The sequence below is a fragment of the Pleurodeles waltl genome, chromosome 4_1 (assembly GCF_031143425.1).
Source record: "Pleurodeles waltl isolate 20211129_DDA chromosome 4_1, aPleWal1.hap1.20221129, whole genome shotgun sequence".
Classification (NCBI taxonomy): domain Eukaryota; kingdom Metazoa; phylum Chordata; class Amphibia; order Caudata; family Salamandridae; genus Pleurodeles; species Pleurodeles waltl.
Genome location: NC_090442.1, coordinates 714,260,291 through 714,288,214, shown reverse-complemented (window position 1 = coordinate 714,288,214; position 27,924 = coordinate 714,260,291). Strand labels below are relative to the sequence as shown.

Genomic DNA, 27,924 nt, shown 5'->3' with positions numbered 1-27,924 from the left:
AGAACAGACCAAGAGTGACACCTAATCACACAGCCACCCCCAAACTAGTTGCATGACCTTGGATACAGCCAAGGTGGGATGCTTGCCACTGATAATCAGTGTCTCTATAAATGCTACTATTGTTTACAAAAGTGTTATCCATCTCTTGACAGTTTATTGGATTGGAGAGACCTGATGCTGACAGTCACTGCCTTCTGCTCCGATTTGCAACAATAATCTATAAAAACAATGTTGTAAAAAAGCACAAGTAATAAGCAAATGGGAGGTCCTCTCCAAAGTGCTGCATACACTGCTGTGCCATGTTGGCATCTTCCAGGATGGCACCAACACAGTTGTTTTCTGTGGCCTAGGATGGGATCTGTCCTGTGTGGCCATCCATGCCTTTGAATCAATGCAGCAGGTGTGTATGCAGGAACAGAGAGACTAGTAAAGATTCCAATTAAGGAGACAAAAATGACAGCAAAACGATTTATGTGAAAAGATTCTACATGCAGACCCGATTTATATAAGTAACAAAAACACAAACATCTTACTTAAGGATTCTGAAGAACTGGGAAAATACCATATACGTCTGCTTAAACATGCAGTAATATTAAGGAGTACAATGAATGCTGTTTATTGCATAATGCCATGATACTTTAAAGTCAACTTTTAGTCTTTTAGGCAAGTCTTTACATTTTTCCTTCAAAAATTGAAGTTTTTTTTCCCCTTGAAATCTGTTTATTGAAGATTTTCACAAAACACCACACTATACGTTACGTGACATGTGCACTATTAGATGGTGTACCACATTTACGTACAGTGCTATGTTATGAAAGACATGTCCTGTCCAAAAAGGAGAAGAGAAGAACAGTGCCATGGGGCTGTATAGACAGGAGGCTCTGAGGCGGGGGGACGGAGATAAGTAGAGGGGGGGAATGGGTTTCTTCCACGATATTAAGTTGGACAATGTTAAGTCAGCCCAATCAGGAGATGATCAGCGGCCTTCACTGCCAGGAGTCCTCCAGAATGGACTTTCCGTACTCTGGCCAGTTAGCTTGTGGCCAGTTAGCTTGTGTCCATGATGTCAGAGGAGGCCAGGTTAAGACCTAAATATCTTATGGTTCGAGGGGCCCAATGAATGAGGACTAGTGCCTGTAAAGTAGGGAACTCCTACTTAGGAAAGGGGAGGTTCTGGGTAAACGATTTGGTCATGTTTACTTTCAAGTCGGAAACCTGCTCAAAAGCTCAGACTTTCTACCACCGCAGAGAGGGAGGTAGCAGGCTGGGTGAGAGTAAGCAGTAAGTCATTTGCAAAGATATTTGTTTTGTGGGAACGCCCATCAAAATGGATGCCCACAACGGATTACAGTCTGCTGTATAGTGATGGCCAGGGGCTCAGCAGCCAGGGCGAACAGCAGGGGTGAAAGTGGACAGCCCAGACGGGTGCCTCTGGCTGGGTGGATCGGATTGGCTTGTTGTCCTTTAATCCAAATAGTGACAGTCAAGCACACGTAAGAAGCCATGATCCTATTAATCATCACTGGGCCTAGATCTATCTTTTGGTGGACCACACAAGGGAAAGTCCAGCTGACTCTGTTGGATGTCTACTCTGCGTCTAGCAAGAGAAGACAGGGGGGGGAATATGATGACAGTGGGATTTCTGTACTAAGTGCGCGATCCGCCAGAGATTATCCACACCTTGCCAGTTGCGGATGAAGCCCACCTGGAGAGGGTCTATGAGGCTAGGAATATATTGCTCCAGTCCGTTCACCAGGATCTTCATAAAGATATTGGTGTACGTGTTCAGAAGAGCTGTAGGACAGTAGGAAGAGCATAGGGTGGAGTCCTTTCCTGGCTTAGGTAGGAGGGTGATTTTGGAAGCCACTATAGTGGGGGTAAGCCCCTTGTCTTGCATGAGCGAGTTGAATAGTGTCAGCTAATGTAGGGTGTGGAGGAATACTCTGTAGAAAGGGACAGGAAGCCTGTCTGGACCGTGTCGCTTTCCGAACAGGAGCTCACATAGGGCTCTGTGTAGCTCTGCTAAGGTGATAGGGGCATCCAGGAGTTCTGCATGCTACGAGTCAAGAGGGCCCAATTGCAGGTGCATAAGTAGGAGTCTATTAGGTCTGGATAAGTGTTGTCTCGGGTGAAGAGAGTTTTGCAGTAGATGCGTTATGCATGTTGCTTTGCCCATTCGGTAGTCAACCAAGTCTCTCCTGTCTTGATTTTGGCTATGTGGGCTCTTGTGTGCTGTTGGCAGTTTATGGTCCAGGAGAGTCACCTTTTCCCCCCATCTCCCTCCCCCCCACTCATAGTACTTCCTCTACGGAGCCAGAAGGGATCACTCAGCTTTCTTGGTCCTATGAGCTCTCAACTGTCCCACGCAGTATAGCAAGTTATCACATGTTGTACCTGGTGGGGGACAGACTGATCAAGGTACTCAAGGGCTTTAATCTCAGCAGTCAGACCTGACTCCACCGGATGGGATTCTTACACAATAGTTGAAACACATCCCCCCCCCAATATTGTAGTCTTGAAGCCATCCTGTGGGGTGTACATCCAGGAGATCATTAAAGGTCGAAGAAGTCCATCATCCCCTTTTGGATCTCTCCTGTATCTACCAGGTCACAGAGTAGCTGTGGAGGGAAACACCAGCATGGCAGACACAGACCTTTGTGCCTGGCCATACTAGTTCCACATGGGCATGGTCAGATATGAAACTGTCCAATATGGACACTGCTTCCAAGTCACAGAGCAGAGAATGAGTGAGAAAGATATTGATGCAGAAGAGATTATCAATGCAGAAGTATGAGGCATGGACGTCCAAATAAGAAGTAGTAATCTTGTGTGTCAGAATGTCTGTAGCACCATACGTCCAAGCAGCCCATATCAATAAAGTCATGTTTGAGCAGGGGAAACATCATCCCCAGTAACCTGGAAGGATGCAGAAATGTGATTCAGTTCGTGGTCCCATACCAGGTTATGGCCACCACCTACTATGAGGTCATCCACCTCATTCACCAACAGTTCCCGCAGAAGGCCCCAGAGATAGAAATCTTGTGTACGGCTGAGGGTGTAAATGTTAAGGAGGGTTGTTGGGGGGTGGTGGGTGTTTTAAATGACAACCACATACATTTCACAGATTTGCATTGCTTCCAGGGTTGGACAGGTCTTTGGGGCACTCAAGCAGTGCCCGACAGGCTGGTCTGGCAGGTCAGTGTTGGGGCTAGTTTGTGGGCCCATTTTGTCCGCTGAACTGGTTTTTACTGTTGATTTTCCAGATATTAAAAACAAACATTGCCTGCAGCAAGCTCAGCTCCATAAAGTATTCTATCAATTGCAAAACACTGTCTGTACAAGGAGGGAAAAAAAAAAAAAAAAAAAAAAGTCCTTGATTTTGCAAATATGGGCCACTTTTCTACCTGTACAACTCACTAATGCAGCCACTTTTATTTTAGTGCCTGGAACTACTTTCCATCCCAGTCTGACCTGGATTGCCTTCACTCTTTGGTGGGTCAGAAAAGCACAGGCTTTCAGAAGGTGGACAACATCAATGAAGTCAGAATTCATCAAGCATCAAGCAATGATGACCAAAAATCTAGCACTTACATATAAAAGCACACCACCTGGGTTACTTGGCCTCCAACAATAGAACAGCCACAATAGGTAAAGAAAAAAAAAAAAAAAAAAAAACACGTTGGGAGTTGATATTCATAAATACCTTACAGCCTTAAGTAAACTGTGATAAAAGAAACCAACTACCATCGACAATCAAGCTTAAATTTATTCATGAAGCACAATGTTATCTGGATTATGGGCACATATTTTCAGAAGCTGGTCAGATATCATGTCCCAAAGTAAGCAACCACAATGAGACTGTCTTCTATAGTCTGAAAGACAAACACCGGGGCAGATTACCGACGTTGAGGGGCATAAACCATTAACAACCCCTTACCACCCTCCAATCACGAGAGTACACCGTAACTCACAAGTGTCGGAAAAACGCTCACACTAGAACTATTCAAACATTACCGTAACATAACCAAGGTGTACAGAGACAGCAGCGGCATGCTCTTTACCCATTGTTTAAAAGTAGTAGGTTGTTTATTGCTACGGCTGAAGCAGTTCTCATTGGCAGGATGATTATACACAACGAGCATTTGCAATCATTTGTTAGAGCTATTAGCGTTGTAAACTCCTAACCGGACTTTTCTTGCCACATAAATTGGCAACGAAAAGTAAAACTATTTCACATAAGCAAGTCAATTCAAACTGGATGTCTGCCATGAGCGTGAAGGATACACACATAAGGAAAAAGAAGTTCGCTCACAGTCAAACATATCGGCAAAAGTGCAATTATCCATGTAACAGGGTTGATGTCCAAGGTGGTAACAAAACCATCCCAAGGAGGGACAAACGTAAAGCATTTACCAATGATAAAGGATTTTTGAAGGGCAAGCCCATGAACAAGTAATAGTGATGGGCATGAGGTAGGCGTGGTTAAAAGCCCAAATAGATAACACGACGTTGGAAAAGCCGCACTTGCGCTCTGCTTGTCCTAAAAAGGAAGTCACTTGCAGATAAAACCCCAGGCAAGCGGCAATGCAACAAGGTGGGGATAGGGAAATGGTTCAAGCTCTAGCTGATATTATTTATTGTATAGAGCAGTAGTTCCCAATCTGTTGTCCGCGGACCCCTGGGGGTCCGCAAAGGCTCATCAGGGCATCCGCGACTGCTCAGAATTTTGAATAATATGAACAGATTAGGTCCCCAGCTTTAATCATTACTCCGTGTGGGTGGGTCCTCGAATACCAATAATTATTCTTTGGGGGTCCCCGGGTTCGAGTAATGACAGGGTAGGGGTCCACAAGAGTTAAAAGGTTGGGAACCACTGGTTTAGATCATATTTAGAAAAATACCCTTTGCTCTATGGAGATAGCTGTTCCTGTCCTTTATATGGGCCTTAACTGTCTCTCGGTCAGTAGCAATGTTCAGCAGCATATCTAATTGATGCACATTTTCCAGTGCCTTTCGTGGATGCAAGGCTATTATCACTGACTTACCCAAAGTTTGGAATGATGTGCTTAAAATAGCGCTCAAAATAAATGCTATGCTATGTATTAACTATTACCCAGAAGCCTACGTACCCCTTGTTTATTTCAATATTTTCCTATGGGCCATGCAGAGGTAGTGAATGGGTCCTCAATGGCACGTCTCAAAGCCACTACTTTGAAAATTGTCTCCTTATTTGAATCAGACATGTCACGATAAACCTTTCTTTTCAATGTCAGACATGGTCAATTCCTTCTACTAGGTTATGCGAGCCCCAATCTGTTAGCAGAGTCAATGGCTCTCAATGTCAAATTTAGGATATATAAGTCCCCGCACTTCTGCTTGTCAGCATCTAGTACAGAGCAAAAGGCACAGAACAATCAGAATGTGTAAATGACAGGGTAATGGTACCACAGTCACTTTCAAGCAGATTCACAGAATTTGTATTTGAAAAGGAAGCTAGTCATGCGTGCATATTTGATGGAGGGCATAGACTTGAAAATACAATTTACATTTCTGCATCCTGCCAGATGAGGTGAATCACTGATGTGCATTGTAATCTTAATGTAAGTGTAATATGTATTTGTATCACCGTGACCAGACTAAGGCTGAAAATTTCTGACAAGTCTGACCACAAGCAGTTTTACTCCAAGACCTCAGCTTGGCAACAAGCGTCTTGCTGCAGGACTTTTGAGGTCGCATGCATTGTGCATGATCACGAAGGCCACTACCAAACGCAATATCAAGCCAGCACTGCAGGTTTCACTCTTGCATGGCATTTGGTAATACACAAGCCATGCCTCTAATCCAGAGTGATGCAGTGCCATTAGTTCAGACCCAAATGTGCTCCTCAGTTCACCAAATAGAGGGTGTAGCACCTCTTCAAATCGCACCACTGAGAGAGCAGCCAGCCAGGTGGCACCCCTCTTCTTGTAGGGCTGAATGACTTAGACTTGGCATCCTTGGCGTGATCTCCAGTAACTTTTTGCCTCGGCTTCCCAGGTTGTTGATGTGTACTGGATTCTGTTTTTGATAGTGCTAAAGTGCAAGTGCTCCTATTTAAAATAAACATGCAATTGTCTGATCCATGATTGGCATATTTGATTTACTAATAAGTCCCTAGTAAAGTGGACTAGAGGTACCCAGGGCCTGTAAATTAAACACTACTAGTGGGCCTGCAGCACTGGTTGTGCACCCACATGAGTGGCCCTGTAAACATGGCTCAGACCATTTCAGTGTCTGTGTATGCAGTTTTAAACTGCCAATTCAACTTGGCAAGGGTACCCACTTGCCAGGCCTAAACCTTTCCTTTTCATACATGTAAGGCCCAGGGTAGGCCCATTGGCAGGGTACAGTGTATGTTAAAGGTGAGTACTGATGTGGGTTACAACTCCTAACAGTGAAATACTGCTAAATGCAGTCTTCACTTTTGCAAGGTCTATCTCTCTCACAGGTTAACATTGAGGGGGTGGAGGGGGCTGCCTTTAAATATTATTAAAGTGTAGAATCCTTTTGAGATCAGATAGAAATATGGAGTTTGGGATCTCTGAACTCGCATTTTAAAAATACATCTTTGAGTGAAGTTGGTTTTTAGATTGTGTGTTTGAAAATGCCATTTTTAGAAAGAAGGCATTTTCTTGCTTAAACCATTCTGTGACTCTGCCCGTTTGTGGATTCCCCGTCTGGTTCAGTTTGACAATTGGGCTGTTAGTGAATACCCTCTAGACAGTGAGACAAAGGGAGCTGGGTTGTAGCCTGCATATCCAGATGAACTAGAGTGGAGACAGGAGTGGTCACTTACACCTGAATGGGCTGTAGCTACCCTCTCACAATGAAGTCTCGAACCCCCTGGTGTGTGTCTGGGGCCTGGCCTGGGCAAGGCAGGGTCTTGTGAACAGAGACTTTCCTTTGAAGTAGGCTTACTTGAAAAGGCAGAAAGGGGTATAAGTATTGGAACCAAAGCCCCTGAAAATTAGATCACTTCTGAAACCATGAGGAACCTCTGCCAAGGAGAAGAAGTGCTGCCCTTGCCTGGGACTGTGCTTTGTTGGGCTATCCTGCAGTTGCTGCTTCTGCCTGTGAAAGGGGACAGAGACTGGACTTTGTGGTATATTCCTGCTTGTGAAGAATCTCCAAGGGCTTGAACTGAGCTTGCCTCCTGTTTTGAAGTTTCGAGGCCATCAAGGACTTCCTCTGCCAGCACCTGGACTCTCTGCTGAGACTCCTGCCCTGCCAAGTGGTGCCCTGTCCAGTCCCTAGTCCCATGAAAGGTGAAGTTGGCAGAACAAGAGCTGAAAATCCACGCATAGAATGCCGTGCAGGGAAATTTGACGCACCATCTGCAACGCAGCTGAAACTACGCGCAGGCGGCTTCACGGCTAAAATAGACGCTCCACCTGCATCACTGCTGGGAGATCAACGCATCCTGGCTGGAGAAACGACACGCAACACCAGCTTGTGGCTGCTGATCAGGACGCAAACCCCACACAGCACAGTTTTCTAACACCATGAGACCGGATTTTCCACGCATTGTCCCTAGGCGTCAAAGTCAACCCTAGACTGCGCAGATTCAAGGTCCCGCCCACAAATCACAGCATTGCTCTCTTGCAAAGGAGAAAAACAATGCATCGTCGACCGGAGAAGAAAACTACGCACAGCCTCCTTCGCGAGGAAGGAATCGAGGTATCGGTGACTTTTCCAACACGTGCTTGCCTGGGAGGCTTTATTTTTAACGCAAACCAGATACTTTGTGCAGAATCATCATTTCCATTGTTTTCTATGAAGTAAGACTTTTATTCTTTTGAGAATTCATATTTTAACTTGTGTATGTTGGATTTTTGTCATTTTGGTCTTGTTTGATTTAGATAAACATGGCCTATTTTTCAAAAGTGGTTCGGTGTCCATTTTGTAGTCTTTTCACTGTATTACTGTGCGTGTTGGTACAAATACTTTACACATTGCTTCAGAGTTAAGCCTGCCTGCTTGTGCCAAGCTACCAAGGGGGTAAGGGAGGGTTAACCAGGTGTGTTTCTCCTTTGCCCCCGACTAGAATGAGGGTCCTTGCTTGGACAGGGGTAACCCGACTGCCGTCAAAAGACCCCATTTCTAACAACGACCATGCAACTCACGAAGAAGTCTTGCGCTCACCAGTTTGGCATTGTGTGCGCAAGATGCCCATTTAAGACTCTGCACCATATGGAAGCAGCTGCATGGCTCAACGTAGGAGGAGGACCACTCAAAGCCAGCATAGAGGGTGTGGGGAGCCAAAATGATGTTAGGGAGATTACACTTATGAGAGCGAACCTTAAGATCTTATTTTTAACTAGGCATGCTACTGGTGAGAACACACTGATGCCCACCGGTAAAGCACTTCACTGGCTCCCATCAAGTCATCTTTTTCTTCTAGTAGATGGTCCAGTGCTGTCTTCTCATTCTACATGATATGCCCTCCCTGTCTGGCATCACTTAGCTTTGGAAATTGCATTTGTTCTAAAGATAAGTGAGGACATTTGTATAGCTCACTCACATACAATTGATAACTTCAAGTCAGTACCAAATGTCTAAACATAATTCAAAATGTGTTACAGAATTGGAATTTGTTGCTTATTACAAAAATGTGGACAGACAACATGCAAAGGTTCAAACATACATTACCAATGACTGTAGGTTCCAGGTCTATGAAGAGTGCTCTTGGCACATGCTTCCCTGTGCCAGTGTCACTGAAAAAGGTCTGAAACGAGCTATCACCATGGTCCGTTCCTTTGTCTGAATCAATAACTCCACCAGGACTGATTCCATGCTCCAAACAGTACAGCTCCCAGCAGGCATTGCCCATCTGCACTCCAGCTTGGCCAACATGGACAGATATGCATTCTCTCTGAAACACCAAACAAGAGAAAAAGGCAATAAAAAAAATCTGTTCAATTCAATGAGCAAGAGTGATCAATTGTTCAAGTGTTAGGACAGTAACCAAGTCAAGAGAGAGAGGCAGCAGCTGCACATCTCGGTGGTGGGGGGGGGGGGGGGGGGGGGGGGGGGGGGCTAGGATGGTGAAGAAATCTGATGTGGGGGGGGAAAAATAATACTACTAATAATAAAAAATAAAATTCTTACCTTTCTGCCACCTGCAGAGTTTCTCCTTGTGTCCCGAGTCCCAGCAGTCCCTATGGAATCCTGGTGCTGCTCTCATGCTAAACCTAGTGGAGAATTTACCTTTCCACGCACAGTGAGATTTTAAGACTGTGCATGAAAAGGTACCACGCAGAGTTTTAAGAACTCAGAGGGTGTGCAAGCCAGAGCTTGCTGCGGGTTTGAGGGAAGAGTTTGCAGCACTGCTGCAAAACCAGCTAGTCACCCACCCTTTCAGTCCACTGGGAAAACACCCTGTACCTGCTACGGCCAGTTCGACCCTTAGGAGTGGTCAAAGGTGGTGGGTTAAATTTTCACAAAGGTAGTAGTTAAGCCATGAAATACTGTTTGAATACAAATAATATTAAGGCTAGGGTCAAATGATTGTGTATACACATTTCTAACATTAGCCTACCAATTTGGAAATTATTCAGGATACCGGATCAACTGGCCCACGTCCAGCCTGATGTCCATTTCTAAAACAGTGTACACATCCGTATATTAGCATTTACTAATTAAATGGGAGGAAATTCAATCTCTGGGCACTATCGTAAACAAATATATGGAAAACGTTACCTCTTTAAACCAAGAGATTCAGTAAAAGTGGGGCATAGCGGTACTGCTGGACCTGTGGGCGAATGCCTCCCGATTTAGATTTTTACCGGGAATGAGAGCACACCCAGAGCTGCCAAACGTCAGATTACTAGCAGGAGGAAAATATCCCAGGAAAAAAGCCCAAAACCAGGAACTTCAGAAGATTAATAAAAAAAAAATATATATATATATATATATATATATATATATATATATATATATATATATATATATATATATATATTAAAAAGGTACCTGGTATTTCTGGGTGTGGTTTGTTGTTTCCTAATCTGCGGCCACACATATGCGATGCGAGGAGGGAAGATATAGTGGCCTGAATTGTTAACTGGCTCCTGAATATTTAAAGTTTTCCCCCTCTTGGCATAAGAACCTGCGCATGAAGCAGCTTTTACACCACAGGAAGCCCAAGTCATTAAATATTTATGGATGACATTACTTCTAAGGCTGGAGAAGATGGACATGATCTACAAAACAGTCCCTACAAAATATGTCTCCAGATTTGCAGACCACCATAAAGCATGCCATTTATTGAGCCATTCCTTGATTGTGTTTTGAAGATTACATTAACACATCCGAATCTCTACATATTGGGAGACTTCCAAATTATGATTGGCAAGCATAAACTACACCAATTAAAATTCCTAATTGGCCATAAAGCTGATCAACTTTTTTCAACGGAGTTATGGGCCTACTGTAACAAGCAGGCAATATATGCCCCTTACATCAACTAGGTGAAAGCCATCCTGTCACTTGGACTGATCATTATGTGACTTAAATCTCCATTCTATCCTCAAAGGCCACAGTGCCACCTAAACATAACTATCCTTGATAATCTCATGCCACTCACTTCATCATCTATGCCCCAAGGAAAGCTAACACCTGAACTAAAATCTCTTTAATAAAAAATATAAATATATATATATAAAAAAAAAAAAAAAAATCACAGAAAAATACAACAAAAATTATACATTATTATATAGTAGTCCAGGCACATCTCTGACACTACCTGCCAAACAAGAGAACTAAACTTATTAATGAACTGCAGAATCCTGAATCAAATGGAATGCAAAGTGATTTCCTTTCAGGAGCTGCGACTCTCGTGCATATCACTTAATCATAAACGCTAAAGGCCCGTCAATATCTGCTGATAACCAAAAAATAATAAATAAAGAGGAAAATCTAAACCCTCACATACAAAAACGATTAGGCTACCTTTTTTCAATCCACTAACCTCTAACGCTTTCACCAGCATTACAAAAGCATGCGTTTCAGCAAGATCTGCAAACCTGTGTCTGGTTCTTATATTCAAAAGCATATCCTTTTGCAGCTTCTCTTGCAACAGCCATCATTAACCACTCCATGGCAACAGAAAAATTCACAAGTAAACTCCAAATTTCTTTGGGAGGGGGGGAGGAGGGCTTGGAAGGTGAAGAACCCCCGCGACCCCCACCCTAAAACCATGAACACATGGACAAACTATCAATGATTATCCAATGGCTTTTTCTTGGCAAACCATTGATCTTAAGTCTTACATCACTGAACAGGACACTAGCGAATCACCTCTAATTAAAACACAGCAACCCCACCAAATACCATGTTTATACTATCTGCCCACAAGAAGTAAGGCCACCACCAGTCCATTCAGCGGACGTCAGGAATTTAGGGCAGATCTTGAACGCGATACTCTCTTAACACACAAGTAACTCAAGTTTTCAATAGACTGTAGTTGCGAGACAGCTTCTTCAATCTACCCGTTTGGGTAGACATCACATCAGCCCTCATACCCTTCCACTGGCGGTTGGTCCCTTAACAAATCAGGGCGTGTGCTTTGCACATGCAGCCATCTATGGAACTGGACTATTCTTGCTTTAACATAAACTCTGCACTTAACCCAAAAAAACGACCAGTATATTCTAGGTGTAACCATCTTTGGCCATTCAAAAAAAAGTGTGCATGACTATCTATTCTTATACTAGCAGCAACTCCTAGTGCCCATACCCAGCTATGCCACCCACAGAATGTTTGAAACAGATTTCTGAAATTCAAGCATCTCACCCAATGCTATCCATATACGGCAAACTTCATCCAATACCTTACCAATCATGCGTTTAGAAAGGAAGTAGCACAACCCTATGTAAATTAAAGGGTTTTATGAGCGTGTCAGGGAATGTACATAGCCATATACAAATTCTGCAAATGCACTGGCTTCAGCCTTTCCAAGTGGTCAGGGTAGGTTTTCAGTGTACTGGGTGTGAACAGCATTGGCTTTAGCTCACATACAGTTATAGCCCACTTGGGAAGCACTCGCCAACAACCAGCAGACACTGGATGCAGGGGGCTGGTCATTACCTAGACCTTGTGCTCACTCCCTTTTCTCCATCACAGCATTAAATATGTCACAAACTACATCATGTGTGATGTCTTTAAAAGTACATAGTGAGAATTGGGGTGATGTTTGCATAAGTACCATGATTGATCATTTTTTTAACTGTCTCGGTTTATGCTACAATGCCTGTTTTCATTTGGTTACATCGTCCAACTACTTTCAACAGAAACATATCCTAATATGAAATGTTTTTTTCCAGTGAATATAGAGACAAGACTAAATGCAGATCCTAGGATCACCATAACTCAAAATACATATAGTGCTAGATGTAGGTTTGAAGAGTAAAACAAACCCTGGTGGTGGTGTAGCCTGTTCTGCTACAACTCAGGACCCTGTATCTGAGCTGATCGATTACTGGGAGTGAAAAAATACAGGCCATAAAGGGAGGCTCACCATGCAAAGAACCCAAAAGGGCTTATCTAAACCACCTTAAGAACAGGCAACTAGTACCTGCAGGTCCAGAAGAGCCCCTCACTCCCAGGTTTTAGACATATGGCGATTATGTGGTTTTAAAGGGAAGTATTTTCACCATAATGAGCATGACCATACTTTCCTGTAGTAAGCACAACATTTTCATGTACCACACCCTTTCTACTCCAACATACTATTGTGAAAGGAATTAATTTTGCATAGCATGGTGGCACAGTATGTGCTGGTTGTGAGATCTCGCAAGGCTGCTCTGGTGTAGGATGATAAAGTGCTTCTAGTATGATTTTCATTTAACTGCACTGAAAAGATCTTTGAATTTAGTTAAGGGGAAACAGAACATTAGCAGACCGGCCAATACTGAATAAAGCCAGTAGCTGAGGTGCATATATCAAGGCACTTCAACCTTCGTAGGAGCTCTGCATGCCTGGGTAGGAGGTCCCCTCTCATAATGGTGGATGGATAGACTCAATTTGAGCAGCAGGGAAATCATAGTACCCGTTTTTGTGACCAAACACAGATAGCAACACTTCCTCAGTCATATCACCTTTTTGAATGCATGTACGGTGTGCTCCTCCTCTTCCCTAGTTCATTACGCCCAATGCCACATCGAGGCACAGGAATGAGACAGAAGGATACAGCACCGTCCTTTATTGTGCAGAGACTCTGTAGTCACCTTGACAATCTGTCCAGTTCTCCAACAGGCAATCACCTAACTGACTCATCATAATTCCACCTCTGTTTGCAGGTATGGGCAGGGGCGTAGGAGTCACAAACTTTCTGGGGGGGGGACAGGGACAACCTTGAGGTGGGCCTCCTGCACAAAGCTTGGACCCAGAAGGGTTGCCGTGGAGGGGGGTGGTGGTGGGGGGGAGGCGGTCGCTTCCAGTCGAGTCCTGTGAGACCGGCAATTCCCTGTCTGCTGGGCCCTTGGCTGCCTATTAGGCAGCAACAAGCTCTGTGCTGCAGTTCGCCTGTGTAAAGTCCTAAGAGGCCTGTACTGCCTGCTGGGCGCAGTGCTTCCTGCCGATTCCTGTGCTGCCTGCCATGCACTGTGCTGCCTGTTGGGAGCTTTCTTTCTAGTCAGGCTGTGTCAGTCTCTGGCCCCCCCGCCTGCCTGTGAAGGCCAGTAAGGCCTATGATTGCTGCTAGGTCCTTGTCTGACTGTCAAGTGGCAGTCTCTGTGCTGCCCCCTTCCTGTGAACTGCTGTGCTGTCTGACAGGGCCGGCCTTAGTGCTGGTGGTGCCCTGTGCAACATTGTTTGTTGGCACCCCCCAGTGACCACCTCTGCCACGGATTCCCTCACTACTATCCATCACCACTCTCTCTCAGATGCATTTCATTAGTTTTATACCACCACTCATACTGGGAAATTTCCCTTACAACGCAATCAATGCAATGCAATGCATTGACCATGCTGCCATTACCACAAATATGGGGCTAGCATGGATGCCTTTACCACACATGTCTTTACCACGCATATGCGTGGTTACAGCATAGAGAGCGGTCTAGCTGTCCGGGTGGAACAGGAAGAAGCAGAGGTGAGAGAGGTAAGTAGGGCTGTGGCCGGGTTTAGGGTGGGAGGTAGGGTTCATTTTTAGGACATGGTAGGGTCGGGGTATTTTTTAGGACATGGTGGGGTAGGTTTTAGGGTTCCTTGGGGCAGGGGCATCAAGGTAGTTTTTAGCGCAGTTCAGGGTAGGTTTTAGGGTTCAGAGTGGGGGCGGGTAGTTTTTAGGACAGGGCAGGGTTACTTTTAGGGCTCAGGGTGGGGGGGTTAGGGCTCAGGGCAGGGGCAGTTTTAACTGATTGGGCAGGGTGGAGTATGGTATCAGGTGTAAGGGGGCAGGGCGGGGAGAATTTATCACGCATGTTTCTTTACCAAACATTCTTTTACAGCGAAATTAGTTGTAAAGGCATGAGTAGTAAAGACACGGTCGTTGTTGAGACCGCGATGTTAAGGCATGCATGATATACGCATGTGTTGTTCCATCATTCAGCCCTCACACCAGTCTAGGGTGTCAAAGCACTTTGCATCACACAGATATTACGCAGAGACAATCATCATATATGTGTAAATCAGTGTATATGAAATGTTACATAAGACAGAGGACGACAAGGTGTAGGTGTCATAGGTCATCCATACTGGTAGCAGGTATAGTTTAAGAGTGGTTTATCTGGAGAAGCGCAAACTCAGAATTTAAAACATACCACCATGGTTGGGGGCTTTCTTTAATAATAAGAATTGATTTGCGCTCAAATTAACTTGTTTTGCAACATTAAGTTAATGAAAAAGTGGGGGGAAATCATAACGCTTTAAACTATACCTTGATGTTTGCATGCAGCTCTTTGATAAGTTCATTGCTCACTGTTCTATATTCAGTTTTAATTTATAAATTGCAGGGGACAAAAAAGAGCTCTCTGATGTAGGAAGCTGGCCTGGTATGTGGTGAGTACCTATGGTATTATCACCTTATACCAGGTCCAGGTATCCCCTTATTAGTGAGGTGTAGGCAGTGTCTAGAAGCCAGGGCTCTCTAGAGGTAGCTGCGGATGAGCAGCCAAGACTTACCTAAGAGACATGCAAAGCTCATGCAATACCACTGTAGTCACACAGCACTTACACACATGAAAGAAACACGTGTTATGAAAATAAAGGTTCCTTATTACAGTAACACAAACACGAAAACACTAGATAGGCAATTCTCCCAATAGGATGTAAGTAGCACACTATCATATGTACAGCAGCAATCAGAAGTTGGCATAAAAAGCAATAGAAAATAGTGAAAAGCAATAGGCAATACTGAAGGCCTAGGTGGGACCAGACCATATACTAAAAAAGTGGAATGCGAAAGCTGGGTCCCCACGCAAGGAAGTGGAATCTGTAGAGGGGAGCTGCAGGAACTAGGAAACCCCAAAGGTAAGTACCAGAGTGCCCTCCAGTGACCAGGAGAAAAGAGGTAAGTTACTGGTTTTTCCCCAATCCAGCAAAAGGACTTCAGAGAAGGATATTGCAAAACGCAGGCAAGACTGCAAGAAGCTAGAGGTGGATCCTCGAAGAGGAAGACTTGGAAAAGAAGAAGGGGACCAAGTCCAGTTTACGTAAGAGTGTCCGGTCGTGGCAGGAGTCACTACCCACCCATCTGTGGATGCAGGAGTTGCTCGGCCGGGAGATGAAGACGGTCAGCAGTGCAGCACTGGAGCAGATGAAGTGTTCCTAGGTGATGCAGTCGACGTCCCATGCGGGATGAAGAATTGCAGTCAGTCTGTGGTGTGGAAAACCAACCAGCAAGCCTTGGCAAAGGCAAATGTCGCAGTAGGACAAAAGTGGAGCTGCCGGGGACCAGCAAGGTCCAGGGGGACTTAACCCATGGAGGGGAGTCCCAGGTGACCCTCAGCAAGGCAGAGAGTCTGGAGAAGGAGAGGCAGCCCCCACAGAAGACCTACAGGCAAGGAGCCCAGGAGCTGCAGAGAGGCCCACGCAGCACACCTGAAGAGAGGTCCCATGTCGCAGGCGAAGCACGTTGAGGGCTGTGCTTCACAGAGAAGAGTGCTGGGGACTGGGGCTACATGGAGCCTGAAGATCCCTTGGAGGAGATAACAACAGGCCTTGGTAGCTGCAAGAGACGCGGTGCATGGGGGTACTGTCCTGCATGGGAAGGCAAGGACCTACCTACTCCAAAGTTGGACAGCTGGTAGAGAGGACCATGGAGACCACTCCAGACTATCACCCCCTGATGCAGGATCCACGCAGCTCAGGAGCAGAGGAGATCCACGCAGCCGGTCATTGTTGCAGTTGGTGCCTGCAGATGCAGGTAAGTGACTCCTTCACTCCAAGGAATTTTCCTTCTTTCTTCTCATGCAGACTGAAGACTTGCTGCCCTCAGAGGAAGCACAGCCGGGCTGATGTTGCAGTTGCTGGAAGGAGCCGGAGAAACAATGCTGCAGGGTGAAGTCGCTGCTGGAGCTGCAGATTGTAGGTTCCTGTGAAGTCCAGTTGCGGTTCCAGTGGCCAGAAGTCAAAGTAAACGTTGCAGAGGAGTCCTGCTGGAATCTTGCACATTGAATCTGAGGACCCACCCAAGAGGCAAACCCTAAATAGCCCAGAAAAGGGGATTGGTCACCTAGCAGGGTGACCACCTAGGAGGGGGCTGTGACGTCACCTGCCTGACCTGGCCACTCAGATGCTCACAGAGGCCTCTGCCCACCTTGGATTCAAGATGGCAGAATCAAGTGGCCACCTGGAGGAGCTCCAGGCACCACCCCTGGGGTGGTGATGGACAAGGGAGTGGTTACACCCATTTCCATTGTCCAGTTTCGCACCAGAGTAGGGGCTGAGGTCCCTGAACTGGTACAGACTGGTTTATGCAAGGAGGGCCCTTCAGAGCATACCATTAGCTTGGCGAGGGTACCCCTCCCAACCCTTGTAACACCTATTTCCAAATGGAGAGGGTGTTGCCTCCCTCTTCCAAAGGAAATCCTTTGTTCTGCCTTCCTGGGCATGAGCTGCTCAAGCAGCAGAAGGAGGGCAGAAATCTGTCTGAGGGGTGGCAGCAGCATGGGCTGCCCGGAAAACCCTAGAAAGCTGATAGGAGCAATGCTGGGGATCCTCTAAGGAGCCCCCAAAGTGCATGGAATCATACAAACAATACTGACAATAGGATTGGGGTATGATTCTGACATGTTTGTTACCAAACATGCCCAGGTTCTGAGTTGCCATTATGTAGCTGGACAGAGGGAGTGACCTATGTCCAGTACACTCGTAAAATGGCGTCCCCGCACTCACGAGGTCCAGGAAAATGTAGCTGGAGTTCGTGGGGGCACCTCCGCTCCTCCAGTTTTGCCCTCACACACAGGTACTTGCACCCTGCCCTCTGGCTAGGAGGGCCTGCCATAGAGGTGACTTAGAGTGACCTGGTGCAGTGACCTGAAGTGAAAGGGTGCATGCACCTTTTCACGCAGGCTGCAATGGCAGGCCTCCAGACATGGTTTACATGGGCTCCTATGGGTGGCATAATACATGCTGCAGCCTATGGGGAACCCCTGATCCCCCAATGCCCTGGGTACCATATACTAGGGACTTATAAGGGGCACCAGTACGCCAAATGTGGGGTGTGTGTGGTCCAAACAACCAAATTTAATGGGAGAGAGCACTGGGGTCCTGGTTAGCAGGATCCCAGTGAACACAGTCAAAAGTGGGGTAACCATGCCAAAAAGAGGGTACTTTCCTTCATCTGACAAAAGCAGTAACCCACTGACCTATTCACATTATATAGACTTTGTGATCTGCATGTAGACGTTCTTTGTAGCAGGCATAGTAACCCTGTACGTTATGAGGAGTCAAATCTCCGACTAGACAAAACTTCAATCTCTCTTCAGGAAGACCATTAATCACCGGAATTATCTTAAGATTTTTATTGTTGCCTGAAAACTGTTGATGGCAAGGAACACCCAGCAGGTGCTTTTAAAGTCAGAATATACTTGCTATCACAGCACCCCCATCCTAAGTCAGCACCCGGTGCAGCGGCACCGGTTGCATCGCCCTAGAGCCGGCCCTGCTGCCTTACCTAGCCCTGTCCATCTCTCAGGCCATCTGGTTCTTCCTGGGACCCGTGCTAGTCTCTCTGCCGTCTATCCAGCAGTGCCAGGCTCTGTACCACCACAGCCTGTGAAGTCCTGCAAAGCCTGTGAGCTGCCCCAGTGCTGGCTTCCATCCACAGGCCATTGGCAGGAAATGAGATTTACAGGCAGCCCTTGGCCTTTAGAGCGGGCTTTCACAAATACCAGGAAGGCTGAGGGAGAGACAGGGGACCGAAATGTTGGGGAGGCAGGATGTCAACTTAGGGGACAATAATTAGCTCTGGGGCAGGCAAGCTGGAGACAGAGGAGAGAAGAGAGTGAGAGAGAGGTGACAGAAACGGGTGCCCTAACAAACATTGCTGCACAGGGTGCCACCAGCGCGCTAAAGCCTGCCCGGCTTATACCTCACAGTAACTCAACAACACTGTTTTTAGAAAGGGAGATACTCTGCAACACAGCACTGGATTTAAAAAGAAAGGGAGTTACTTGGCAATACTTTATTTAATTACCCAAAACTCTTTACCTTCTCAAATCTTGCTGCGGTCTTCAGGGTTCGATTTTCAAGGGAAGGGTAGGGCTCAGGAGGGATGGGATGCAGACAGTAATCAACAAAGGGCCTCTCTTCTCCCTTTGTTCTCAGAAGTACAGACTGCAGGCAGCTGTGGCGGCAAGGTGAGAAGGAATCCCTTGTGTGCTGCAGCACAACAAAAGGGCAGAGGGCAAGTGTCCTGGAGGCAGGTCACAAGTCAAGTGCAGGGCCAGTATAGGTAGCGCTTCACGAGGCGCTAATGGCCCTGCGAATTACAGAACAGAAGGGAAAATTCTTCTGTCCCCTCGTCCCCCCCACCCTTGTCCCCCGTGTCCCCCCCACTCCAAAATCTGGGGGGGGGGGGGGGACATATCCCCCGCGTCCCCCACACTTCCTACGCCCATGGGTATGGGTTAATGATAAAGACCACAAACTGATTCCCTGTTGGCTCCCTTTCTGAAAGATTCTCATAGCTATCTGAAGACAGTGTCATGCTCATTAAATGCATAAATAACAGCATCAACAAGCAGGGCCACTTGTTATACTGAAGCACACCTGAATAGTTTTGCTGCAATAGGCAACAACCAAAAGTGGCATGCTTATGAAGTCCAGCATAACTCTGCTCATGTGCCGCAGGAGAAGTGTCATAGCCACAACCTTACTCACAAACATGGTGAGGAAAGCTCGGTTTATGTTACAAACCAGAAAGTAAGAGGTGCCATAATTTAATGACTTCCCAAGTGATACAGATAACAAGACAAGTTGTAGTGTATCAGTCACATTTGGCTTTGTTCACATTCACTTGGTATAACATTGAGGTGTCTCAAACTTGGAGAGTTCCAAGTCTCCATGCGAACATAGCACCTACAAATGATCCAAGAGAAAGAAGGCAAGGGGGAGTGGTATGCTTTGACCTCCAAAGGCCACTGCAATGACCAGAAATAATAGGTGGGAGGAACCAGAAATCTGGTGTCTTCAAATAATCTCCAGTTGACAGTGGCACTTGCATTATTAACTTGGACATATTTCCAAGATGTGATCCCTCGGCAAAATGAATTATTTAACAAAGAAGATTGACAGAGGTTACAACTGGCTAACTGAGGTGACATCGCTTAAGTAGCTTTTGGTTAAGGTACAGAAGAATACCAAATTCGTACAGGAGGCTCACCTGTTGAGCCATGACCTTTTAAAAACCCTGGGGGCTGTTACAAGCACAGAGGAAAACTATGAACTGGGAAAATGGCGAACCAGCACTAGTGTCAGTGGTTGAAGCATAGATCTATGGCAGTGTGCTCCTAGAGAAAAAGATTTCCCCTGGCTAAACCAAAGCAACTGCTCATCATGGATAAAAAGAAATTCTCAGCTTAAAGGACTACATAAAGTGTGAACAGTGACTTGTAGATGTGTTAAGCTTCAAGTACACTAGAAAGGAGAAACCGGATATCTCTTCAAGCACTAAGGTCAAGGATTTAAAACTTAATGTCTTCTGCAGGTATGGGACTGATACAAATGCTTGTTTGCTTAATACCCACCCAAACTCCCTCCTACCCATTCATAGGTTTATCAATACACCTGTACACAACAGCTGAGAGGTTAATTTTATCCAGTACCCTCTTTGGAATGCAGACGCCTACATAAGCATCTGTCACAAGCTTCCATCCGGCATTCTGCAAAAGTCAGTTCTGCCCTTCTACCAAGAGGGGATGCACCCTGTGGTCAGTATAGTCAGAACTGCCGGCATGATTTATCAAAGACAGGAAAAAAAAGCAGTTGACTCATTGTGGATACGCTACGGTTTGAATCCTTGTTTTCCCTTCTATTATTTGAAAGAGTGCACGAAGGGATCGCTGAACGCCGATATTTTAGATGTCCTTGTTCAGGACCACCTTTGAAAATAAATAGGAGCATATTTGTGGGCATCAAGGGCCCTATGGAGTTAGGTGGGCTGAGGACTGCCAAACCCACAGTGGCAACCTGACCGCCACACTCCTGGCTGTCCGACTGCCAGATTAGGACCGCCAGGGGACCACTGCCAGGTTCATGGATCCCAGGCAGGTGGCGGCGGTCAGAGTTGTGAGTTCAGCGCCGCTGTGCTGATTAAGAGTCCTTTTCTGCCAGATTTTTCATATCCGGTGTGCCCTCCATGAAAAGGCTAGGGGAAAGCCAGTGCTGAGGGGCCAGGAGGGGTGGCTTCACTGCCCATGCCGCACAGAAGTCCCCCCCTGCCAGCACCCTCGAAATGTGCACTGTCGACAGTGTGCATTCTGAGGGTGCTGTTGTGCCATGGCATAGTCCTCGACTCCTTTAATGGAGCCGAGGCCAATACCGCGGCACAGTTTCTGCTGGTCTAACCAGTAGAAACATCATAATACTATGTTTTCACCAGTCAGCCCCGTGGAAACATCGCATTACAAACAGGGGAGGTGTGCTGGGGGTGGAATGCGGGGGGTGGGGGGGGAGTGGATGTTAGAGGCCACCAGTATGACGGCAGCCTCCTCCCTGTGGCTTTGGATCATTGCCAATCATCAAAGTCGCAATCAGGTCCTTAGAGTTTGGTTGACAGGGTACTCTATTCCAACAGCGACACAGACCCACCAGGTGTACGCCGGCAAAGTAAAATTTACTCCTTCAGTGTAAACCTTGCTCCAACAGCTCTGAGTACATGGCATCAGACCATCCTCCCTGTCAGTCCCATTTGGAACAGGTGGTCAGATCACCAGCAATGTCCTGGGAGTAAGGCACAGTTAAGATATATTTAAAATAAAATAAATAAATACAAAATAAAACAAAACAAAAAAAACAAACACACAAAAAAAAGACCTGCACCCCCTGGAAGAAGTCTCTCGTGCTGGGGCCGTTTTGTTTTTTCCTTCTCCAGAAACAAACTCAGAGCTGGAGCTTGATTTTGGAAAAGACAATAAAAAAAAAATATTAAAAAAAAAAAAAAAAAACACACACACACACCATTTAAGAGTTTGTTGTGCATTCATCACTGGTAACAGTGACACCTAACCTTTAAATGGCTTTGTATGAAGAGCTGTGAAGACATACAGACCCTTAGAGTTCACCACAGGGAACTCTAAATTCGGCAGGCTGTGTAAAGTTAGGGTGGCAGATGTAAAGTCCTCCACCAACCTGAGAGTCTTCACTCCATCTGCCAACCACTAAACTGGGCCTCAAATCTTGGACCATTTCATCAAAACAGTTTTTGTTCTGAGAATGTTATGTGCAACGAAGGGTTCTTTCTATAGTGCATTCAGTCTATAACCCAGATATCAGGCAGAAGCCAATGCATCCATACACGAAGAGCAAAACACTAGCTCTGAAACAGACCTTGCCGGTTGACCCAGCAAACTGAATAAATCAATGCAGTTATCTTCCTCTAGTCTCGAGTACAGTGCCTCACAATCCCGAAGGATAAACTGGGAGAAATGTCACATGCTTTCTGCAAAACACATATCAGAGCCAGTTGAAGAATTTAAGGCATCATTTTAAAATCTCAGAACAGATGGCTTTAGAAATCGGTTGCCAGTGCTCCAAAGGATGTATTAGGATGAAGAGAAGGTGGGTTTTGGAAGGGGGGGGGGGGGGGGGGGGGCGAGCGAAGTCAGCCATCTTCAGCAAATAACAGCACAGTGCTATCCACTAACCACCTTTGAGCATTTCATTGCTTTACTTCGCTGTCATGGCGACAAGCTCAATTTAATGTTTTTGGTTCACAAAATAAAAATGCGCGTGCGTGTGTGTGTGTGTGTGTGTGTGTAGCCTTTTACATATAATGAAAACACTGTTCCTTTGTCAAAGGTATAGCAGTGTATTGTATGTTTCTGAATAAAAATGGTATGATTTGCAAGCAAGAAGTATAGTGTTAACATTTTAATTACCCAACAGAAATGTAAGAACCAACCATACCAAACTTATTCAAACCTACCTTCCCACACATACCCAATATACTTACTGTAGTGAACCCAACATATCTAACCTGCAATACCTACTTACTGTAGCTACTTGCCATACCCACCTACCATAAAGGTCTATTAAACTATTTTCTAGAGTTGGCAAGCCACTAAAAGCTCGAGCCAGTCTGGAGCCTGGCTGCAGCCCAACTCAAGGTCCACTTGTATCTTCAAGCCGAGCTTACATGTGGCTTCTGCCTCCCTCCCTCTACCCAGGATGTAGAATCCCACAGCTGCTGAATATCTAACTCTGGAACCAGGTTCGAGTCTCAGCTTTGCCTCAACACCATGTAATTCTGGGCAAGTCACTTAATGTTCTCATGCCTATAAACAATGCATGCACCCTTGTGTAATGTATCTGGTGCGCATGTAAGGCGCTCCAAAACCTTTGGGTTGAGTTTGTGCTATATTTTAAAAACTGCAGAAGAATACACTAAGTGGTAAATACAAAGCCTTAAATTAAGGCAAGACAAATACATATTCAATAGTGCTTATTTACTGGCTGATTTTTACAGAATGAAAACGGGACAGGAAACATAGATTCACTGTGGGATTCCCTGCTTAAATTGTGTGATCTTTGGCAAAAACGTTTATTTCGTGAAAACTTTTCTTCATTTCTGTGTAGCACTTTCAAATATGTCAGACTACCAGTTGTACAAACCTATCAATTTTAATAAGTATTGCTCAGTGCAGTGCTATAATGTGTCCTATTGATGTCAAAGCTTCCACATGTCAATGAAACACTTTTTTTTAAATAAACTTTGAAGAGGCTAGGTCTTATTTTACGTGGTTTGTTGTACGATTCACAACACATTTTCAGGGCTCAGCTACTGCTCTAAGATCCAAGCCATACCCTTGGCCCATCTCTACTACTATCCATACCAATCTACAATGCATGCTATATTTGCCCATAAATCTCAACATACTTAGCCTACTTTACCTACCATAAATAATGTAACTTCCCTAACTAATCTATCCTACCTACCTCTAGTAAATGGGCCACAGTACTACAGCCTGCTTCAGTTAGGAGCTCATTAAACATTTTGAATGCAAATGAAAGTGTGAATGCCATTGCTTTCTTGCAACAATAAGTGCTACTGCCTTTGTCAATACTGGTTACCAGGAGCATCTACTGAAGGCTATCAAGCCCCATCCTCCCAGCTAGGAAGCCGGGAGACCACCTGTAAGACATTAGATATTTGAATCTGCACTGTCCACCACATGTTTTGGTGGGTAGTATAGGTCGGATAATATTTATCGTACCATCCTTTTTAACAATTGCAGAGGTAACTAAAAATTATTACCAGTCATATTGAGTAAACTCATCTTTTCTATTATAGCAGGAACTTCTACAAACTATACATTTTTCTTCACAAGAAAATATACTGCATTTTCTTCAACCAGCAATTATCCTTTGTTTCTGTCCGTCTTTAATCTCAAATTCATTCGAAAAAGGTCCAATTTTCTCCTGACAGTTCTGGAGATAGGCCTCCTCCAGTTCTGTGCCTAAACAGCTTCACCTGCAGCACCCTTCATAAACTGTGACCGAGTTCTACATTACAGTAAGTGTTTGCCATGGTTATTATGTCATCTTTGCTCCGTCATAGAAATCTCAGACTCAGAAGATAGGAAAGGAGGGAGTAGGACTAATAAGTAGCAGCATGCCATCAGTCTTCTGGTATACTTCCAAAATCCCTTCTTTGCTTACACTCAGTAGCTTCCATATGCAAGAGGGTCCCACACAATGACCCTATTCTCTACATTACTGGATATTCATTGGTTCTGACCTCTTGAAGGGGTCACTGCACCATTTCTCGTGTCCTCTGTTTTTATGCATTTTAATGATTTCTACAGAAAGATGTTGTCTAAGGTCAGCTTCCCCACCCCCAAAAAATATATATATATATATAAGACAGCCAGCACACCCTGGCCTGCTGCCAAGGGGTAAGATATGGCCATACAGTATGAAATATACGACATGAAGGACTTCAAGGCGTCCACCTGCTGATATGAGGTGGATCATTATGTTTGCTTGAGAGATTTATAGAGCGTGTCAGCTACTCAGAGTATCCCAACACTATGGTAGGCATACATGCTTGAGGTCATAGAATTTGCAACTAAAAAAAATGGTTTTAAGCATTTAAAAAAAAAAAAAAAAAAAAATAGATGTCCTCAGCAGCCTGCAATTGCTGTGGTAGGGCATTCCAATCCTTGTCAGCAAGGTAAGAATAAGAGCTACCAGCCCATCTTTTTCTTCAAAACTTGGTGATCACCAACAGAAGAGTGGAGGGGTCTAGATGAAAGGTAAGGATTGGTCCTTTCGGATGGGTATTGTGGGCCAGAGGGGTGAAAGGCTTTGTGTAGCATAGTAAGTCCTTCAAAACTCACTCTCTCTTTGATGGGAAGCCAATGAAGATCTCTTGGGTGCAATAGGATGAGAATTCTTCCGGGCAGCTTTAAAAGAAGAGGTGCCACAGCATTTTGCACTAGCTGCAGTCTTCTAAAAAGACAGGCCGGTAGACCTAAATAAAGGGAATTGGTGTAATACAGTCTAGAGGTGATCAATACCTGGAGCATTGTTTTCTGCTGTGGGGTAGGGAGAATATAGAGGAACTTCTAAAGAGGCTAGAGACGTCCAAAACAGACACCAACACCACATGAGGGGCAAAAGTGGCAGAGCCATCCAAATTTACTTTGCAGGCAATTAGTAACATTTATTTTTTCCTCTCCATTGTGTCAGAGGTCCCCTTAGACTCAATTCAGTGCACTAATGATTTATTTTTACACCCTAAAGGGGGTTTTAAAAAGAAAACAAATTGGGCTGTAAGCGGCACAGGAAGTGCCGGGGTAGTTACACCAGGCAAGGGATGGAGAATTTGGATACATAGGAGCACGATGGTCCTGGGTAGACCACCACAGAGGACAACATCAGAACTACCCCCAGAATCACAGATAACATTTACCCTTACACTGTAAGGAGGTTGGCATTGCTGATTTAAGAAGAGAGAAAAAAATGGCACCTTATGTTCAACATTGGCAAATGATGCACCCCAGTGAAATCCTCATATACCTTAAGTGGATTAGGGACGAACAGGACCCAGAACAGGATTCAGCCCCACTAAACAGAAGGGTTAAAGAAGGCTAGGCTTGTGTGCCTTGAACTCCCATCCCCATCATCTGGCAAGTTGAGCCAGAGTACACAGCAAATGGCAGAGGGATGGAAAACGCTGTTGTGTAATTTGTTTTAAATGGTGACATGTATAGTTGACACACTAGAACAAAATAATCTGTAATGTGCAGTAGAATACGCACATTCCCTGTGATCATGTTAGAAGCCACACATTCCCTTTGCGTCAGGGCTGGAGTCAAGGGTAGTCAGCGTCTACCCACTTTTTTTTTTTTTTTTTTTCACAGTGTGGATGCTGTCTACCCTGTAAGGAATATGGGCCTTACAAAAAGATGCTAAGCTTGTCTCAATATAATATTTGTAGACAGCGTGACACATTCAGCAGTGCCCGCACGTTGTCTGCTTTTGTTCCGAGCAGAGACGCGCAAGTGGAGAAGGGGCTTACCAGATTCCAGCTGCGCCCATAACGAAGGCCAAAGTTAAGAAGCCATCAGGCTTCCTTTTGTTGGAGTATCCTGGCTGGAAGCTACCAGAAGCCTCACACCTAAAAGCAAGGGAGGGGAAACAAAGACTCGCAGCTTATCACTTCACTGGGACTTAGGAGAAGCACGACTTTGACAAGTCTCTGCATATAAAAGACATATGCATGAACTGTAAAAATGTCAGATGTGTTGGTCTGTCGCAGTATTTTCACAAAGAAAGATTTAAGTACACTATTTTGTCTTATAGCACTTTGGCGCTGTTTATTCCAATGCAGGATGTAAGAACACTTTACATCACATGTACATAATAAGCATTGACAATCAGGTGTGTAAATCAATGCCCAGGGTGTTACCTAAGAGTGAGGGTTACAAGGTGCAGGAGTGACATGTCCTTCGTAGCTCAATGGGACCTACAATTTAAGTTGCAGGAGACATATTAACTCTCTATGCTACTTGGATTCAAAACTGGGACTAGACAAAACAGATTTCTCTCCAGCAAATGTTTTAACCACCAGAGTGATCAGACCATTATTATTAGACTCCGAGATTTACTAGGCACACAAAGATCTCTGCAGCAGGGACCTCAACCCCACAAGATACTTTAAAATAATGCACACTTTGAACCAATTAAGCAGAACAGATTTACAGCCATGTTTCTCCTGGTTTCTTTTTGGCAGAGTTAAAAAAAAAAAAAATTAAACGTACTAGTCGAGGCCCAAATTTTGCGTTTGGGGTTGCTTCACTTTTTTGCCACAACCCTAATACGAAATCTCATGCTTTAAATATTGTAATGTGCTGAAATATACTCACGTTAGACCTGCTAAACGTGTGTGATCTTAAGATCTGATGTCATGTGTGATGTCAGTTCCTGAGGAGGTCATGGATTGCGATGTTACTTGCATACTGCCTAGCTTGGTTAGTCCCAGCACTTTTTTTTTTTTAAGATTGAGTTTTCGGGACTTCTTGTATATACTTCTTTGTGGGCTTCAGCACCACCCACTGATTTAATTTGTTGGTTTCAGGGTCCTTTAAAAATCCTTGCTTTTAAGTGATTATTTTTGCTATTTGTCCCTCCTTTTCCTGGGAGGTTGACGCCGATGGGAGCTGTTGCACATTACTTGCGCCCTTCCACTTGTCTCATTTTAGCAAATGGAAAACGGACTGCTTTCCCCTTTGTGTAAGATCACTCCACACAAGCGGTTGATGTTCTTAGAGTACCGACTGCAGTTTCTGGAAACAGTGCTGAAAATCTTGTGGCACTTGGGCCTCTCTTCATTCAGCACTACATTTCACTGGTCTCTGCTCCTCCTCATTTTTTGTTTTTTTTATTTGAGACTACAAGACAGCTAAAGCTGTTTTCTGGTTAGCTCTGACCGTTCCGTTTTGTGAACACATTCCACTGCAGAGAGACACCCAAACTGCGCTTGCATCACCTCTTGCAGCCCATTCCTCAGTCCCTCTCTCCTGTTGGTCCGGAGCACTGCTTCTCCTCACCCCTTTGCCACCGCAGACTGCCCTTTGTTGACTATGTCGATGGAATCTAACCTACCTACAAATATCACCTTTCTGACATGGCCTGGGGTCCCCTAGTCTGTAGTTCCATTCGTTCAGGGTCTTTCAGTCTGCCGCCAAGGTACTCTCTGCTCTACTGTAGTCCTCA

The 27,924-nt window shown here is 45.1% G+C and overlaps 1 protein-coding gene across 1 annotated transcript in view; it reads right to left on the bottom strand.

Moving 5' to 3' along the window:
• Window positions 1–27,924, bottom strand: part of LOC138288079 (tubulin alpha chain-like) — a 68,954-nt gene that overhangs the window by 25,002 nt on the left and 16,028 nt on the right. Inside the window, exon 2 of the mRNA XM_069229307.1 lies at window positions 8,689–8,911. Coding sequence (XP_069085408.1) covers window positions 8,689–8,911 — 223 coding nt within the window. The remainder of the gene's footprint in view (window positions 1–8,688; window positions 8,912–27,924) is intronic.